At 40.9% G+C, this 20,658-nt stretch overlaps 1 protein-coding gene across 2 annotated transcripts in view; it reads right to left on the reverse strand.

Annotated features, from left to right (window-relative positions):
- LOC125453928 (integrin alpha-6-like) overlaps positions 1–20,658 on the reverse strand; it is an 85,084-nt gene that overhangs the window by 40,667 nt on the left and 23,759 nt on the right. For both annotated transcript variants that reach the window (XM_048534085.2, XM_048534086.2), the window contains exons 2-6: positions 18,785–18,912; positions 7,567–7,646; positions 6,942–7,197; positions 4,091–4,213; positions 3,321–3,531 (exon numbers count right to left, since the gene is read on the reverse strand). In XM_048534085.2, the coding sequence (XP_048390042.1) occupies positions 3,321–3,531; positions 4,091–4,213; positions 6,942–7,197; positions 7,567–7,646; positions 18,785–18,912 (798 nt within the window). The remainder of the gene's footprint in view (positions 1–3,320; positions 3,532–4,090; positions 4,214–6,941; positions 7,198–7,566; positions 7,647–18,784; positions 18,913–20,658) is intronic.

The following is a 20,658-nucleotide window of genomic DNA, read 5'->3' on the forward strand; positions in this document are numbered from 1 at the left end:
GTTACAGTAAAAAGGTGACTATTCTGCCTGTCTTGGCAGAGTTGGAACTCTGTAGGAGCAACTTAGTCCCACACCCACCTTGCAATTTTTTGCTCCTTCAGATAATTATCAAATTCTCTTTTGAAACCCATGTTTGTTGCGCATTCCGATCCTAACCAGCTTTGATTCTTTTACTATTTACTATAAATCTGTTCACTAGTCCTTGACTCTGCTGTCAGTGCTAACTGTCCCTATCTATTCCGTCCAGACCCCTCATGGTTGTGAAGCACCCTGAACAAATCTCGACATTTGTTTGCCCTGAAGAGCAGTCCCAGCTTTTCCAATACATCTATGTAGCTGGAGGCCAACTTTCTTAAGGCTTTTCTTTCATCTATGTGGTCTAAATTATTGTGGTTGTATGAAATGTGGAGTTCGTGTCCTTATCAGTTTGCCCTGACAAGTGCAAGATGAAGAGCTACAACAGTACGTCTCTCATTTCAGCAATATTCGAGTTTTTACTCCGGGGCCCAATCAAGTGTATCCCAGGATGTTGTGGTAAGTTAGGGAAGAAATTGTGGGGCCCCTAGCAGAGATATTCATATCATCTACATTCATGGGTGAGGTGCAGGAGAACTGGAGGGTGGCTAATGCTCTGTCTTTATTAAAGGAAGCCTGTAAGGAGAAGCCTGGGAGCTTTAGGCCAGTGAGTCTGACATGATGCTTAGTAAATTGTTGGAGGGGATTCTGAGGGACAGGATTTTTCTGCATTAGGAGCACCAAGGCCTGATTAGGATGGTCAACGTGCAAGGGAAATCATGTCTCACAAACTTGGTTTGAGCATTTTTGAGGTCATAACCAAAAAGACTGACTAGGGCAGAGCAGTAGATGTTGTCTATATGGACTTCGGTGAAGCCTTTGACAAAGTTCCTCCTGGTGGACTAATGAGTAAAGTTAGATCACATGGGATTCAGGGAAAGCTTGCCAACCTGATAAAAACTTGGCTTGACAGTAGGAAGCACACATTGGTTGTGGAGAGTTGTTTCTCAACATGGAGGCCCGTGACCAGCGGTGTTCCGCAGGGATTGGTGCTGGGTTCATTTTTGTTTGTTATTTATATTAAGGATCTGGATGAGAATTTAGGAGACATGGCTAGTAACTTCGCAGATGACACCAAAATTGGTGGTGTAGTGGATAGTGAAGAAGTTTATCTAAGATTACAAAGAGATCTTTATCAATTGGGCCAATGGGCTGAGGGGTGCTGATGGAGTTTAATTTGGACACATGAAAGATATTGCATTTGGTAAAACAAACAGGGTAGGACTTAATACGGTAAATGGTAGGGACTTGGGTAGTGTTGGCAAACAGATCAAGGGGACTCAGTTACATAGTTCTTTGGAAGTTGCATCACAGGTAGACAGGGTAGTTAAGAAGACATTCAGCGTGCTTGCCTTCATTGGTCAGACATTGGAGTAGAGGAATTGGGACTTGCATGTTGAGGGTGTACAGGATGTTGGTGAGGCCGCTTTGAGTACTGTCTACAGTTCCGGTCGTCCTCCGGTATGAAGAATGTTATTAAATTGGAGAGAGTTCAGAAAAGATGTACCAGGATGTTGCCAGGACTGGAGGGTTTGAGTAATAAGGAGAGGATGAATAGGCTGGGACATTTTTCATTGGATGTAGGAGGTTGAGGGGTGATCTTATACAGGTTTATAAAATCATGATGGGCGTAGATAAAGTGAAGAGCAACGATCTTTCCCCTAGGGTGCATGAGTTCAAAGCTGGGGGAATTTTTTTAAGGTGAGAGGAAAAAGATTTGAGAGAGACCTGAGGAGCAATTTTTTCACACAGAGGATGGTTCATAGGTGGAATGAACGGTGAGAGGAAGTTGTGGACGCAGGTACAGTTACCACATTGAAAAGACATTTGGATTAGTACATCAATAATAAAAGGTTTAGTCAAGTGGGACTAGTTTAAGTTTGGGAAACTTGGTCAACGTGGACAAGTTGAACCAAGGGGACTGTTTCCATGTTGTATGACTCTATGACAAATGATTGCTTTTGAATATAGTTTCGTATTTTCCTGGACCTGATGTTTATGCTGCAAACTAATTCACTAGTTTTGACTAGATGTTGGAAACAAAGCAAATTTAAGAGGTCTGCATTTTTGTCTGCTGTAGATCTAGTTAAAGTTATTAACAGAGAAAACAAAAATTCCTACAACTGAAAAATAGTCTTCAAATTTATCCCCCCCACCCACTTTCCAGGCAAGGGTCTCAGATACCCAATCACGAGTGATAAACCAAATTTAAAATGATGATTGATATACAGCAAGAAAGAAACTGGATGATTTCTCTCCTGGCTTGGTGAAGTATTTTACCCAGCAAGGCCTGAAGAATGAGGTTAGTACTTGTAGGCAGCAGTGAGGAGATGGATAATGGCTCACAGGAGAGAATAAACTCATAGTGGCCCCTTTTTCATCTCTACAAAAGAAGGCAGGCTTGCCTCATTGATAAATGATAATGGGAACTGCAGATGCTGGAGAATCCAAGATAACAAAGTGTGGAGCTGGATGAACACAGCAGGCCAAGCAGCATCTCAGGAGCACAAAAGCTGACATTTCGTGTCTAGACCCTTCATCAGAGAGGGGGTTGGGGAGAGGGAACTAGAATAAATAGGGAGAGAGGGGGAGGCGGACCAAAGATGGAGAGAAAACAAGATAGGTAAAGAGGAGAGTATAGGTGAGGAGGTAGGGAGGGGATAGGTCTGTCCAGGGAAAATGGACAGGTCAAGGAGGCGGGATGAGGTGGTAGGTAGGAAATGGAGGTGCGGCTTGAGGTGGGAGGAAGGGATGGGTGAGTGGAAGAACAGGTTAGGGAAGCAGAGACAGGCTGGGTTGGTTTTGTGATGCAGTGGGGGGAGGGGAAGAACTGGGCTGGTTTTGGGATGCATTGGGGGAAGGGGAGATTTTGAAGCTTGTGTAGTCCACATTGATACCATTGGGCTGCAGGGTTCCCAAGCGGAATATGAGTTGCTGTTCCTGCAACCTTCGGGTGGCATCATTGTGGCACTGCAGGAGGCCCATGATTGACATGTCGTCTGAGGAATGGGAGGGAGAGTTGAAATGGTTCGCGACTGGGTGTACTTTTGTTTTTAAAAGAAATATTTTAAACAATGTTGTAAATTTAATGCTATTCCCTCTTCTATTTTATCATTGTAGTACCACTCATTTTTTAAAACAATACTGGAAAATTCATTTACTTGCAAAAGTAATGTAAGGAGAACTGGAGGGGCTCAGTCCACAGAATGACTAGATAGTTTCCGAACAGGTACGTGCCTCCTCACCTGTCTTGATTAAGATCCACCACAGCAATATCATATCCAAAAGAGGACGCCAACCCTTCACCATCCAGAACATGTTCAGTCATTAAGTTTCTTGTCCGTTGCTCTATCTTTAGGAAAACAACTGCTCCAGCATGGTTGGCTCTTGGTGCTCCTGACACAAAGGTCAATGTGTCCTTTGATGTGATCCCCTTGCCCGAGTCCAGAGAAAAGCCTAACAAAACAATAGGATCAGACTGCATATTTAATCAAATAAACAGCCATCGATAAATCGATAAAGTAAATACCTTACAGAAAGCAATTGTTTGGATTAGATTCAGAGGAGTTTCAGAGCTTAATATTTGATTCCTTATCAGACTGGGAAAGAAACTGGGCTTGACATCTACCTTTAACTGTACAAGTGCTACCTTTTACTCAGAAGTACATAGAAACAGTGTCATATGTGCTCACCCCCAGCATCTCAATGTAGCTATTTACTTATGTCTGTCAGCACAATTTTTTTCTAATACAGTTTTATTATGGATTTAGAAACTAAGCACAGTGTGAGATTTGCAAAGGGTCACAAAGGGGAGGGTTAATGGTTAATTATAGACATGCCTCTAACGTGAACTGTAGATACACAAAATCTTAACAGCACAGGAGACTATTTAGTCCCATGTCCATGAATGAGCTACCAACTAGCTCCATGTGCCTGCCCTCTCTCCAGATCCTTGGTACTGTTTTTTGTTGAAGAAGTACCTATCCCTTTCTCTTACAAAATTATTAATACCTACCTAAATAGCTGTTAGCAGGGACAGGTATCAATTTTTCATCACGTCTGCTTTCGTCACCAACTTCATAGGGCCCATCAAAGTCAATCTCATCAATACTTTTGCTTTCTTCGACATGTACTATTCCTGAGGGAACAAATAGTTCAGTGGCATAATTAGCATCTTTCTGCAGAACTGGAAGCAGGTTACCTCACATTGCTATTCCATCCCAAGGTACCAAAATGAGATCAACAATTCCACTCCTATCTATAGTTACAATTATTTTGGTCTCGCGATTAAATGTTTTAAATGTCCGTTAAGTTGTTTATGTAGTTAGATAGTTTTCCAAATTCCAAGAAGAAAATTAATCATGTGCAATCAATGGAAGCACTGTACACTGGAATTATATCCCATATCCCAATACTTTCACAATATAACTACAATAACAATTAGATTTTTCACTTTTAGATAGTGGTATGAAATGACAAATGGACAGGAACTACATTTTTCATCTATTTTGACAATGATATTGGGAACTATACATCTGCATGTTCATGTTCAACAACTTTTAATAAAACATATACCAAGATAATGTTTTGCCAAAACCATTGCCTTTCGTCTTGCACTCATCAGGACAAGACAAAAAACTCTGGCAAAAAAAAAGGTCTTCTTTCAGCAACACTTAAACAAACATGGCTTCCAAATCCCATTCCTGAAGCAGACTTTTAGTCCTTAACTTATATACACAAAGTACTGAACGTGTGAGTGAACTCCTACTGCAGGATTGCTTTGCAGGTGCTACAATAGCTGCGCTTAATAAAATGTAGATATTATCATCCATGAGGAAAGCTTTTCACACGTACTTGCCTGAACCTGGGGCCTGAAGGAACAGGAGAGCCTATCCCCAATTTTAATTGAAGATATACATTCAGATAAATTGCTTGTAAACCATCATCTGTTAAAACTTTCAGCTGGTCCTATCAAACTGCCTGATTTATCTAAAAAGTAGTTTAGATTCTGGTTTTATTATTGAATCTTAAAATGGCTACAGCAGAGAAGGTGCCTATTTACCCTGTGAAGTCCGACATCTTCGACATCTCCCTCCTACAAGCTGAATTCTCCACCTACTTCAAGAAGACCACTATCCTCCCCGTACCCAAGAAAGCGCATGCAGTGTGCCATAAAAACTCCGCCCAGTGGCTCAGAGCTCAATCATGAAATGCTTCAAGAGGCTGGTCATGGCCCTCTGCAACTGGATCCTCAGCTTTCTGACCCACCAACCGCAATCAGTGAGGATAAGTAACTGCACCCCCTCCGCAATAACACTCAATACTGGAGCCCCCCCCCAAAGATGCATCCGCAGGTCCCTACTGTACTCCCTGTGCATCCACAACTGTGTTGCCAAATTCCAAATGAATGTCATCTACAGGTTCACCAGCAACACCACTGTAGTCAGACAGATATCTAACAATGACGAGTCAAAATAGAGAAGGGAGATAGAAGGCTTAGTGATGTGGTTCAATGAAAACAATCTGTCTCTCTACATGGGCAAAACTAAAGAACTGATCATTGACTTCTGAAAGAAAAGATGAAAACACACCCCCATCTACATCAACAGAACTGAGGCTAAGGTTGAGAGGATGGAGTGTGTCAAGTTCCTCAAAGTCACTATAACTAACAACTTGTCCTGGACTTCCCATATAGATGCGACAATCAAGAAGACACAACAACGCCTTGTCTTTTCTCAGGTGGCTCAGGAAGCTTGGCATGTCCACAAGGTCCCTCACCAACTTCTACAGATGCACCACTGAAAACATACTGTCCAGATGCATACAGCTGCTCTGCCCAGGACCATAAGAAACTACAGAACGTGGTGTGCACAGCCCAGACCATCATAGAAGCCAACCTTCCGTCCATGGACTCCACTTACATGACTCGCTGCCTCAGAAAGGCCTCCAACAGCAAAGGCCGTCCAGGTAATGATCTCCTACAACCTCCTCTGTCAGGCAGAAGATACAGAAGTTCAAGCACATGCATGAGCAGTTTCAGGAACAGCTTCTACCTGGTCATTATTAAACTGATGAGTGGATTTTCTGGACTCAAGTAACGCTCTCTGACTGAGTATTTTTAGTCTGTATACCCTTGCTTACTCTAATCTGCTTGTTCTGCTCATAAACAAAGTTTTTCACTGCACTTTGGTATACGTGACAATAAATCAAATCAATCAAGTCCATGCTTGGGCTCTGAAAGAGTTACTCAGTTAGACCCATTCCCTTGCCTTTACTAAATCACTTCAATTTATTATCCAATTCCCCTTTGAAAGTCCCAACTGAATTTGCCTTTGTCACATCTCTGGATAGTACACTCCCGATCCCACATACCTGCTGTATTGCAAAAAAAAGCTTTCCCTCATGTTGCCTCTAGTTCTTTTGTCAATCATCTTAAATGCAGAAATACTATTCAACAGGGATGGGGAGCTCACCCAGTACCATGAGCCCATGAAACTTCCCTTTCAGAAGTGATATGCAACATCTGGAACTGGCCAGCACTGCAAATTGGAGATATTCAGTTGTATCTGATGTATCCAGGTTACAAATCCCCCACCGTCTCAACACACCCTGCCTCCCCCAGACCCAGAATGTAATGCAAATCTATCAAACTTTTCTTGCCATGCTATCTACAGTTTTTAATGGTTAATTCCCAACATCTGTATCATCTTCAAACAAAATGAAAGAAAACTTACATTTTTTTTTAAAATTACAAGTTACCTTTCCAGTTGTAAGCGCCTGGTGCTCCATATACAAAATAATCATTGTCCATCATCTTCAAACAAAATGAAAGAAAACTTACATTTTTAAAAAAAATTACAAGTTACCTTTCCAGTTGTAAGCGCCTGGTGCTCCATATACAAAATAATCATTGTCCTTGGTGAAAGCACTAGCTACACCTTGCTGGCAAATACCAAATTTTTCATGACCCCGAAGTCGCCCAACACAAAGTTTCACATTTTTATCAGTTTCATTTTCTCGGAAAACAAGATCCTCGCTCAAAATATAGCATTGTCCAGTCACATCGCGAGCCTCGTCTGGTTTATTCACATAGCGCCTTAGCTCATAGCGATGAGCACAAACCTGAAATTAATAAAATATAATCTGTTTTTAGTACTAGGCACTACCCGAGGTTAGTAATTTACTTTTTGTTAATCTGGTTAGCCCACCATTAAATAACATCCTGTTCCAGGATAAACTATTTAAATATTTTTCTTGTTCTAATTTTGTAACATCAAAAGTTAAATGTTTCGCAAACATATAAGCAAAAAGGAGAATTTGAGGTAAAGTCAGTACAGGAATCTTCCTCGAGTGTCTTCAGTTCACATCAGAAAAAGTAAGGGATGATGACTACACTCGAATTACACTTGACACTTGTTCTCCGAACTCAGACTCTATTGCTGCCCCCCAGCTGAAAGGCTCTGGGGTAAAATGGTCAGTGGGCAAACTTACCATGACCTTTCCACCTGGTCCCTGGCTTTTCACAGAAACACCCATCCATTGATTTTCTTTACTCTCCTGTGTCAAGTCAGCTACAAGTAAGTGAAAATATATTGATCAGGACACAAATACATTGAAGATTTTCATTAACCATTTTTAATACATGACAAGAAGCAGCTCAGTACAATTCCTGCAGCTCTGTCTTTATTTCTGGCAGAAAACAAAGTTTAGGGAGAGCAGACCATGCGAGTGTCAATCCCCAGTGGAATCTCACAACGGTCGTTAATGATTCTAGCTTTAAAACCGCTTTACAAAAACACAAATTGTTGGTTAATATTCATTTAATGCATATGCTTTTAATACAATAGAAGTTACAAGGGTGAGAAAAGTAATTTACAGAACATAATAGTATTAAAGAAGTAAACAGATCTCTATTTGGCTCTCAGTAAAATATTGCAAATGTTGGAAATGTGAAATAAAAAACAAAAAACAGCAAGTCTGGCAGAATTTGTGAGAACAGAGTTAACTTTTCAAATCGAGTATGACACTTTTTTGGAACGGGAGTCATACTAGACGAAACATTAACTTGGTTTCTATGTTTGTTTATTTCAGATCTTTGCCCCAATAGAAATATCTAGACATCTGGATATAAATTGTCCCATTGGGAACACCCAGCATGGGTTCATGGAGGGTAGGTCATGTTTAACTAATTTGGTGGAATTCGTTGAGGACATTACTTGCATGGTGGACAATGGGAAACCTGCAGATGTAGTGTATCTGGATTTTCAGAACACATCTGACAAGGTGCCACATCAAAGACTGCTACATAAGATAAGGTTGCACGGCATTACAGGTAATGTATCGACATGGATAGAGTATTGGTTGACTAGTAGAAAACAAAGAGTTGGGGTAAATGGGTGTTTTTCTGGTTGGCGGTCAGTGCCTAGTGGTGTGCCTCAGGGCTCATTGTTGGGACCTCAATTGTTTAGAATTTACATAGATGATTTGGAGTTGGGGACTAAGTGTGGTGTGTCAAAATTTGCAGATGACACAAAGGTGAGTGGTGGAGCAAAGTGTGCAGAAGACACAAAGTCTGCAGAGGGATATAGATAGTCTAAGTGATTGGGCAAAGGTCTGGCAAATGGAGTACAATGTTGATAAGTATGAGGTCATCCACTTTGGTAGGAATAACAGTAAAATGAGCTACGTTTTAAACGGTAAATATTTGCAGCACGCTGCTGTGCAGAGGGAGTTGGGTGTCCTTGTGCATGAATCGCTAAAAGCAGGATTGCAGGTGCAGCAAGTAATTAAAAAGGCAAATGGAATTTTGTCTGCCATTGCTCGAGGGATGGCATTTAAAAACAGGGAGGCTGTGCTGCAGCTGTATAGGGTCCTGGTGAGGCCACACCTGGAGTACTGTGTGCAGTTTTAGTCTCCTTACTTGAGAATGGATACACTAGCACTCGAAGGGGTGCAGAGGAGATTCACTTGGTTGATTCCAGAGTTGAGAGGTTTGGATCATGAGGAGAGACTGAATAGGCTGGGATTATACTCATTGGAATTCAGAAGAATGAGGGGAGATATAGAAACATATAAGATTATGAAGGGAGTAGATAAGGTGGAGGCAGGGAGGTTGTTTCCGCTAGCAGGTGAAACTAGGGCTAGGGGGCATTGTCTCAAAAATAAAGGGAAGCAGATGTAGGCCTGAGGTAAGGAGGAACATCTTCACCCAAAGGGTTGTGAATCTGTGGAATTCCCTGCCCAATGAAGTGACTGAAGCTACCTCGCTGAACGTTTTTTAAGGCAAGGCTAAATAAATTTTTGAACGGTAAAGGAATTAAAGGTTATGGTGTGCAGGCAGGTAAGTGCAGCTGAGTCTCAAAGATCAGCCATGACCTTATTAAATGGTGCAGCAGGCTCGAGGGGCCAGACGGCCTCCTCCTGTTCCTAGTTCTTATGTAACTTCAGGGACTCAGGAAAGCAGAGATTGATGTAAAAACAGAAATTGCCGGAAAAACTCAGGAGGTCTAGCAGCATCTGTGGAGAGACAGAAGCAGAGTTAATGTTTTGTGTCCAAAGGCACTTCTCCAGAACTGTGGAATTGGAATTGCTAATCCCATTTCTCTTTCCACCAATTTTCTTTGCTTTATTTTAGGATTTCCAGCACTCATGGTACTTTGTTTTTATTCAGCTGATACTGATAATACTTTAGTGCCAGAAGTACGAATAAAATAAGAGAGATAGCTAGAAAAGGACAAACGATATTCAAGACCCAATACTGGGTCAATATTGAGAATGCTGTAGTTAGTGAGGAATATGTCTGTCTACACTGAAGGCATAGTATATGCACAGATGGACTGTAGATAGATGTGTGTGCCAGGAAGAATTCTGAAGCATATAAATCGATGGCAAACATTATCTTCAGACCTACTGGCAAAATTATGATGCAACATGTTAGAGGCTGATCGATAAGATAACCCTTGACCTCTCAGTCCTAGGAAACTGCTGCTCGATTTCTAAATTCCCTTTTCTCTCCTCAGTACTTCATCATGTCACTTCCTCCCAAATCCATGCCCAGGTTCGCATCCAATCACAGATTGCATCTCTCCCATGCTGTCTGCACCAGCTCCTCCAATCATTGACCCCTCTCCTTTATTCTTGCTCATTATCATTTTTTATTTTGTGCTGGATCAGCTTATGAAGTAATTAAGAGTTTGAAAAAGGAGCCACTGGAATGAAAAAAATCCCCAAAGAGCTCTAAATCAAAAATTTGGCTCCCACTCAGTAGTGCATTGGGATGACTTATATTTGTCTAGTTCCTTTAACATAAGTGTTATTGTAACCTTGTGATACTTGATCATCACAGTCAGACGTACTACCTACGGTTCTTCAATCCAAACTGAGGATCAATTTGCTCTGCCTACATGAGGTGTGAAGGGCGATAGCTACGGTAAATAACTTGTGTTTCTGCAGTACTTTTCATGGCCACTTGATATCTCCAAGTTCTTTACCATAATAAGTACTGAGGCATAATCACTGTTACAATGTAAGAGGAAACGTTATTAATGGTATAACTTAACCTGTGGTTTTATCTCCAGCTCCTCCAAGAAGCACAAAGAGGATTTCCTTATGAATTCCCAACAAAAAGACAAAAAAGTGAAAACTGTATGTCAATTATTGCATAAAACCTAAAAAAAATCCAAGAATTACTTTAGATTGCATTCAACTTATGAGTACCGCCGATGATGAGGGACAATGTGCAACAGGACACATTCTCGTCCATCCTGGGCCTGGAAACATGAGGAGAGGTCAGCTTCGAACCTGGACTGACATGATGGCTTCTCTAATTTTCTTCTGAAGGCTACACGTAAGGCGAATGGCAGGTGTCTTTTTCATTGGGTGGGGATTTCAAGACTATGGGGAAGATTTTAAAAGGTGAGAGGGGAAAGATTTAAAAAATAAAGACATGAGGTCAATTTTATTTTCCCCTACAAACAGTGGTCCATGTATGGAATGAATTTCTAAAGAAAGTGGTGGATGTGGGTACAGTTACAATGTTTAAAAGACATTTGGATAAGCACATGAATAAGGAATGTTTGGAGGGATACGGGCCATATGCAGGTGGGGGAGACTAGTTTAGTTTGGGTTTACGGTTGGCATGGACTGGCTGTATGACTCCATGAATAAACGAGTACGCTAATGAGGTGGAGAACAGCAGCTCAAAAACAATACTTAATTTACATTCATAACCACTGCATCATTATACACAATAACACAGGGGGTATTTCGCCCATCTTGCCTGCTCCAGTTCTTTGAAAGAGTTGTCCAATCCAGTACATTCCCTTACTTTTTCACCATAATCCTGCCAGTCAGTTCTCTGTTCATGTTTGCAGCTGGGATTTGGGATATTTGCCTGCAACGTGAAAGATATGAATGCTGCCAGTAGCTATTACTCCCACTCGTGATCATGTTCAACTTGCACACCTACAAATTTTCAACAAAACCATCTTACACATATTCTACACCTGATGTAAAGTGGTTAGGTAGCAAATGATATTTGCGCAAATTTTAAAAAGTCGGCATTGCAGGTTTCCACCAATGCCTCCAGCCCAGGTATTAACTTGACTCAAACTGGTCCTGGATAAGGCACTGGGGAATTCTGACTGGAAGAGTGCCTTTATTTTGACCAGAGTAATAAAGAATCACAGATCAGAGAGAGATAACACAGTGTAGAGCTGGAGAAACACAGCAGACCAGGCAGCATCAGAGGAACAGGAAAGTTGACTTTTTGGGTCGGGGCATTTCTGAAGAAGGGTCCCGGCCCGAAACGACAACTTTCCTACCCCTCTGATGCTGCCTGGCCTGTTGCGTTCCTCCAGCTCTACACTGTTATCTTTTACTCCAGCATCTGAAGTTCTTGCTGTCACAGATCAGAGAGAGATAGCGGTTTTTGCACTAATGTGTGCAGCAAATAATTCACAGTTAATTTTGGATTTCCAGGCCAAAGATTTTGATCAACCCAACTAAAATGAAGGTGTATTTAATTTTCATGCACATTTACTTCGAATTCAGACTGTAACGAGTGAGCTTATCAGGCAGGTGGACTTAATTAAGAGATCTCATCACAATCTGGTAGAGACAGCGGGCAGAACCATCCAACAGCAACAGCAGTGAATGTTGAGATGTTTGGATTAGTTGCATACTGAAAACATATGGTAGAAATGCCCTCAAATATTGTGCATGCAATTCACAAACAAAGCAATGAGCTTTTAGAGATAATAGGAATTGCAGATGCTGGGGAATCCAAGATAACAAGGTGTAGAGCTGCTCCTATGATGCTGCTTGGCCTGCTGTTTTCATCCAGTTCTACACCTTGTTATCTCTAATGAGCTTTTAGAGTTTACCATGATAAACTAGTAACATCAGTGCTGTAGATTTTCATATTAGATTAGATTCCCTACAGTGTGGAAACAGGCCCTTTGACCCAACAAGTCCACACTGCCCCTTGGAACATCCCACCCAGACCCATCCCCCTATAACCCACACACCCCTGAACACTATGGGCAATTTAGCATGGCTGATCCACCTAGCCTGCACATCTTTAGGCTGTGGGAGGAAACCCACGCAGACACGGGGAGAATGTGCAAACTCCACTGAATGTGCCACTGTACCAAGCTAAGTGAATGATCTATAGCAGATTGCTCACCCTCAGTTTGATAATCCTGTCGTCCATATTCTCTCTCTCTCTCTCTCACTCACACACACACACACACACACACACTCACAGAGCTTCTTCTTGTATTTTTTCATTCTGTTCCATTCACTACCTGTCTAATCTTTTTCTAAGTATGCTACAATTGTTAGCTCTGGTGATGCATTCTACAGGCTCACAACCATCTATATTTAAAAAGAAATTTTTCTGCAAAATGTCCGAAAGCTTACATTTGATCCTATATTCTATGCTCCCCATCAATCTCAATGTCCTAGTAATGTCTCTTACGCCATGGCAAGCCGTATATTCCCATGCAGGCTATGTATAAGTCAGTCTCTTTAGGTTACTGTGTGTTTCTGGCCATTTCACCGGATCCAAGTTAAAAGAAATTACCTACATATAATCAAAATAGGTTAGCAGACACGTATCTTTTCAATTACTGAAAACTGCTTCACTATGAAATAAATCAGTCTCTCCCCTTCTCCCCAAACGAGAACAATCTCAAAATTTTCAATTATGTTCTCCTGTATGCTCCCAGAATGGTCACTGGATCAGGATCCAGAGCAAGTGGGAATTTCAAAATAGTGCTCACATTTATCAATGCAAGAACATTTTGCCCCTGGAATGGTTTTGAATTTTCAAAAGGTCAGTAGAGGAAGTTAGTGGAAAACAAGCTCACTGCCAATTAAATGGTCTAGTAAGGAGCCTGGCTGTCCAGGTTTCCAACTTTTTAAAAATGTATTGCAGCAAGCCTGAACAATTCTACGCATATCAATACACACCTGTCAGGTTTGCTATGGAGGCAGAAGCAAATCTTTTTGGAGCTGCATTTAACTCATATCCATGAGGTTAACTACTACCAACATTATTGCTGCTCCTACAGTCATATTCCATTCACTCCATATCCACATCCTTCCAAGGAGCTGGCAGCAGCTCCCACCCTGACTTTCCAGGTGAGGACAAACAAAAGCTTCAAAAGATAACCTGAAGCTGTCCTTGAAGTGCAACAGCCTTGTCATTAATGACTGACAGGAGCTAAACTCAATAGTCTTAAAGATGAATAGAGTCACTGAATCACACAGCATGGAACCAGACCTTTCGTTCTAACCAGTCAACATCAACCATAATTCCAAACAAACTAGTCCCACCTGCCGACAATTATCCCATGTCCTCCAAACATTTCTTATTCCTGTACATATCCAAATGTCTTTTAAACTTTGTAACTGCACCTGCTTCCACCACTTCCTCTGGAAGTTCATTCCACACATGAACCACTGACAAAAAAATTGCCCTTCATGACTTTTTAAAAAATCTTTCTCCTCTCACCTTAAAAATATGGCCCCTAGTATTGAAACCCCCCACCCTAGGCAAAAGACTCCATCCAATAAATGTTTCAAAAAAAATCTGCCTCCCCTGTCACTTGAACCCTGAAACTCACAGCCCTGAGGAAAAAAAATGTCATCCTTGCTCCACGTTACAGCCAACACCAATTTCTTAAACTCCTACAGGACTGAGGCTTTTCCTCTAGTTGGTGATCTTTCAATAGTTCCCTTTACCAAATATTTGGGAGGTCACAAAGCGCCCAGGACTCTTAGTGTGGACTGCAAAAAGCACTATCCAATTCTTTAACCTTCAACAAATCAATACTCTCTAGCCTCTGAAGACATTTACCATAGCCATGGAAAGGGAAAGGAGCAGTTACCAGGGGAAGATATTTAACTGGGGTGAAGGAAACTATGACGCTATCAGACAGGAGTTGGGAAGTACAGATTGGGAGCAATTGTTCCACAGAAAGGGCACAGCAGACATGTGGAGGCTGTTTAAGGAGCAGTTGTTGCGAGTGATGTGTAAATTTGTTCCTCTGAGACAGGTAAGAAGGGGTAAGATTAAGGAGCCTTGGACGACGGGTACAGAGGTGCTTCTTGTCAAAAAGAAAAAGGCAGCGTACGTAAGGTGGAGGAAGCAAGGGTCTAGCACAGCGTTAGAGGATTACAGGCTTGCTTGGAAGGAGCTCAAAAGTGGACTGAGGAGGGCCAGGAGGGGGCACGAAAAAGGGTTGGCAGGAAGGATTAGGGAGAACCCAAAGGCATTTCACTCATACGTGAGGAATAAGAGAATGATCAGGGAGAAGGTAGGACTGATCAGGGATAGCGTAGGGAACTTGTGCGTGGAGTCTAAGCAGATAGGGGAAGCCCTAAATGAGTTTTTTGCTTCAGTTTTCAATAAGGAAAGGGACCTTGTTATGGATGAGAACTTTGAGGAGCAGGAAAACAGGCTTGAACAGATCAAGATTGAGCAAGTTGATATGTGGGAAATTTTGGCAAACATTAAGATTTATAAGTCCCCAGGGCCAGACCAGATTTATCCTAGGTTGCTCCGGGAAGTGAGAAAGGAGGTTGCTAAGTCGCTGGCGAAGATCTTTGCTTCCTCACTCTCCATGGGAGTCGTACCGGAAGATTGGAGGGAGGCAAATGTTGTTCCTCTTTTCAAGAAAGGGAATAGGGAAATCCCTGGAGATTACAGACCAGTCAGTCAGTCTTACGTCTGTAGTCAGCAAGGTTTTGGAAAGAATTCTGAGGGATAGGATTTATGACTATTTGGAAAAGCATAGCATGATTAAAGGGAGTCAGCATGGCTTTGTGAGGGGCAGGTCATGCCTTACAAACCTTATTGAGTTCTTTGAGCAAGTTACGAGACTGGTTGATGAGGGTTGAGCAGTGGATGTGGTGTACATGGACTTTAGCAAGGCATTTGATAAGGTTCCCCACGGCAGGCTGATTCATAAAGTCAGGAGGTATGGGATACAGGGTGATTTGGCTGTCTGGATTCAGAATTGGTTGGCTGACAGGAGGCAGAGAGTGGTTGTAGATGGTAAGTATTCTGCCTGGAGGTCAGTGCTGAGTGGTGTCCCGCAGGGCTCTATTCTTGGGCCTCTGCTCTTTGTAGTTTTTATAAATGACTTGGATGAGAAGGTTGAGGGGTGGGTTAGGATGTTGCTGATGACACAAAGGTTGGAGGTGCCATTGATAGTATCGAGGGCTATTGCAGGCTTCAGCGAAACATTGACAGAATGCAGAGCTGGGCTGAGAAATGGCAGATGGAGTTCAACCTGGATAAATGCGAAGTGATGCATTTTGAAAGGTCAAACTTAAATGCTGAATGCAGGATTAAAGGCAGGATTCTTGGCAGTGTGGAGGAACAGTGGATTCTTGGTGTTCAAGTGCATAGCTCCCTCAAAGTTGCCACCCAAGTGGGTAAGGTTGTTAAGAAAGCATATGGTGTTTTGGCTTTCATTAACAGGGGGATCGAGTTTAAGAGCCGCGAGGTTATGCTGCAGCTCTACAAAACCCTGGCGAGGCCACACTCGGAATATTGTGACCAGTTCTGGTCGCCCTATTATAGGAAAGATGTGGAGGCTTTGGAGAGGGTGCAAAGGAGGTTTACCAGGATGCTGCCTGGACTGGAGAGCTTGTCTTATGAGGAGAGGTTGACTGAACCCGGACTTTTCTCTCTGGAGAGAAGGAGGAAGAGAGGTGACCAGATCGAGGTGTCCGAGGTAATGAGAGGCATGGATAGAGTCGATAGCTAGAGACTTTTCCCCAGGGCAGGATTGACTGCCACGAGGGGTCATAGTTTTAAGGTGTTAGGAAGAAGGCATAGAGGAGACGTCAGAGGGAGGTTCTTCACCCAGAAAGTTGTGAGCGCATGGAATAGTTTACCAGTGGTAGTCGTGGAAGCGGAATCATTAGTGATGTTTAAGCGACTGCTGGACATGCACATGGACAGCAGTGAATTGAGGGGAATGTAGGTTAGGTCATTTTATTTTTGGATTAGGATTATTCCACAGCACAACATTGTGGGCCAAAGGGCCTGTACTGTGCTGTACTTTTCTATGTTCTATCTATGTTCTACACTATTTCGAAGATTCACTAATTTTACCCCTCACTCACTTACAAACCGGCTCATTTGTTCTGGTGCCGTTTTAATCTATTTAATGATCTTTCCTCTGCAGCCTGTAGATGCAAGTAGATGCTCTTTTTCCATAAATATGAATAACCAAGTTAAGACTGAGCATGCTAAACTTCTACCTCCTCTAGGAAACATGCATTACTGTTTCTTCCTGTGTTGCTATCTTTACTATAAATTTACCTTCTTCATCAACAAATGTCAAACAAACAAACAAACAAACAATCTCCATTCACTTCTCTTTTATACTCACGCAAGCCAAATCATCATTTTCAAAGCACCATTTTCACTCAATTCCCACTTTGCTGACTACTTCTTATGTGATTTCCACATGATCCTCAAAAAAAAATTCAACTGCAGGTTACTGTCACAAAAATTTGGTTTATTCCAAGGAAATAGAACAGTTCAGAATCAGCGGTAGAAACTACAATTAAATATGAAACACTGCATTTATTGCATGTTTTGAACACTGTAATCACATTAAAAGACTGTAAGCTTCTGGCAACATTGTTAATCTACTATATTAGAGCAATGTCATGTAAGAGTACAAAATGGTCCAATGTTACCACATTCCCAAAACCAAAACTGTAATAGCATTATACTTCTGATAAATGCAGATTTGAGGTGCATTAACACCTGACCGATTGGATTCACAGAATCCAAAAAAGGGAGGAACCTTAAGACAGATGAAGTACTTTTGTTTTTGTTTTAGCTTGATAGATTTTTCTTTAGATCAAATGACAAGGCAAATGCTTTTAAATTTAGCTGCAGATAAATCCATCCCAGTTTCGCTAAATACAGAAGTTGTGAACATGGGCCAAAGCTAGTTTTTAAACATAAGACTATATAGTAAAATGGAAGTGCAAAATATGTTTGAGACTATCTTCTGCATCTGCACCCATTAATGTACCTGGGTACAGCAAGTATTGGGAAATTGGGTGGTTTGGAGCTTACATCGTTGAGACACTACCAGAATTTCCTCCAATCTCTGCAGCTTCTCTGTAGCTGTAACACTAAATTCTGCATTCTGTTCTAATACCATGATGCACTTACATAAGGCATGATTTCACTGGATAGTACCCAAAACAATAATTTTCACTGTATCTTGACATATGTGACAATAATAAATCAAATCAAAATCAAAAATGGAAAGGGATCTAAGCAGATTGCTTTACAGGTGTTCTGGCTCACCAGTTCTCTAGTGTTTATTGAGCTTTGGTGTTTCACTGTGTCTGAGTACAAGGCTCAGGTAAATCTCACTCATTTTTGTTATACTGTGAGATTTGCTCAGTTACATATGCTGCCACTGTTTAATTTTCAATGTCATTTACAGTTATTGAAGCTTGGAAACATGAATGGATTTATTTTCAATCTCATTTAAGAATTCAGAGTACAATTGAGCTGAAACAGTTAAATACTTCATGTAACTTCTAGGCAGGAAAGATCCAAAAGGCGATAATAATTGCAGTCAAGTGATTTGAACTGCACCAACAGATTGAAAAGAAAAGCATGAGAATTTAAAGTCAGTGTTTCATTATTTTCAATATTAAATTCCTAGGTTTTATTTGCGTGTAAAATCAGTTTTTAAAAAAAATGGATGAAATCTCCAAAATTTTCCAATTCACATTTCACTTCATTAAAGCACAAACTTAAAAAGATTAAGACTTCATTCAGAATTACAGCATGTCTAATAAACTGAGTAAGCAATCTCAAATCAATGGAACAATTAAGAGTCCTGAAGATTCAGAAGCACTTTTTTTTCAGACGGTCCCTTAGTGTCACAGTCATGGAAAGAGAAAGCTGACTGTATGCACAAAACTTCACCAATAGTACCTTTATCTGCCAATGAAGCATGGGATTGATCTGTTTATTCCAGAAAAATTGGCTATCGTTAATTTGCATATTGTTCATTACAATACCTGGAAAATTGTAAAATGATTTTCAGCATGGCAAGTGGTCAAAAACATCGGCTACAAACCTGCAGGTCACTTGATCTGTCCGTCTGATTGGATTTCCTTATTAGTGAACTTATTTTAGCAGGACAATACTTACCACTGTCATCAAAAATGACACGCACACAGTCATTTTCTTCAGCTGTAACGGGGCATTTGTACAACCCTCCTGTAATACTAGCTTGTTGCTTTGGAAGTCCTTCTGCTTTTGGAGCACCAACTAGTAACCTGTTTAGAAGATTGTTTTCAAAAACAAAAGGTTAAAAACTTGAAAAAATCCAGCAGATTATGCCAACTAAATTACTACATATAGGACAGATCAAGGCAAAGAAGTTTGGAAGGAATTAAAGAAAACAGCTTTGTGTCTCCACAACTTTGGGAGATCAGAGCTGAACAGCTTCTGCACAATATCAAGTTTGGGATTGATTTCAGACATGAAACCATGCTGAAAGCATAAAATGTTGTTCACTTAAAAGCAAATGAGATCCACACATTTTGCTGTATAAATCCAGATCATCTCTTTTATTGCCACAAGGGCAACTGCAAGTTCATTCCTGTACATGCCTCAACACAAATCAAACTGTTTGCAGAGGAGAAACAAAACCACTTATCTTTCACTGGACATTAAAAAATATTGCATTTGTAGAAATCACTTGCTCATTCACTTTAATTTACATTAACATAACACTTGATTTTTTTTAAACAAGGGGATTAAATATTTCAGTAGTTCTTAAATTTCCAAACCAAAACTGAAGTATGCAGCTCAGTACTGATATGAGTTCAATGTAAACAGATAATTTTAATGGGCTTCCAGAACTCAGTTTCACTAAAGCTCAGAAGCACATTCAATGAGAATCAAGCCACAAGTCAGTGTTACCAAGCTGGCTAGAGTCCTATAAAGCATGTTTCTGCTCATTACTACACTTTAAGTATTCCGCTTCGATGAAAATGTACGACACAGCAGAAGTTGAGCATGCCTTTGCCATCCCCATTCACCTTCTCTCCTTGAGTCTGGCCCTGGGGTCACTGGAATGACCTTCGTGGTCCAAAACCTCCAGCTACAGCATGACCTCAAAGGGGCTGCCAAGAGCTGATGCAAAAACCCTCGGAATCTGACTGCAGCGAAAATTTATAGTTGTGTCTTTTTACCCATTGCTGTGGAAAACCATTTAGCAGTCAGAATATTCCATTTACCATTGCGCCATGCAATCCCAAACTCCAAAATGATTGACAAGTGTGTTACTTTTAAAATAGAACATGGGTGACTTTTACGTTCTTTCCCTTGTCTGTAATTTTGACTGTACTGTAATGTTGTTACATATTGAAATATTTTCTGGCTGATGTGCAACCACAATGATGTACACATTTTTCTTGTGAAAAGTTGTATTGAAATAAATAACTGACAAACAGATGCTAATGCTTCATTCAACAACTGAACAAGGGAAGCAAAAAGGATTCTCACTAGATCACTTGTGCGTGGATAGATTCCATAAATGCCAGCATGAACGATATCAACGCTTTAGTAAGAATGCCTTCCCTTCCCCTTTATCTTTTAAAGAATACAATTACTTGCTTTCATTTCATGAAATTAAGCATGGTGTCAAGCAATTGCCACAGGCCATTATTAAATGTGCATGACGTTTCTGAAACCATCAGTCATGAACTTGGACAAAGGATAAACGATTGATGGAAAGCTTATAAACTTCTGAAAAGGAAACAAACAAAAGAACCTTTCAGCAGCCAATACATGAGGCTTAGCAGAACTGCATAACAATGGCAAGACAAATGAAAGCTCCCAAATTCAAACTCCTCTCAAATGCTGCTTCTCCTTCTCTCCCAGTGTGGTTTAATAATAGTCACAAGTCTGTTTTAGAATTAAAAATAAGTATACCAATGAAAAAAAGGCATAGCTGTGACATACATTTCTAGGACAGATATATTTCTGTTTTAAAATAGCTCTAAACTAGAACATAT

Source organism: Stegostoma tigrinum, chromosome 7 (assembly GCF_030684315.1).
Source record: "Stegostoma tigrinum isolate sSteTig4 chromosome 7, sSteTig4.hap1, whole genome shotgun sequence".
Taxonomy (NCBI): Eukaryota; Metazoa; Chordata; class Chondrichthyes; order Orectolobiformes; family Stegostomatidae; genus Stegostoma; species Stegostoma tigrinum.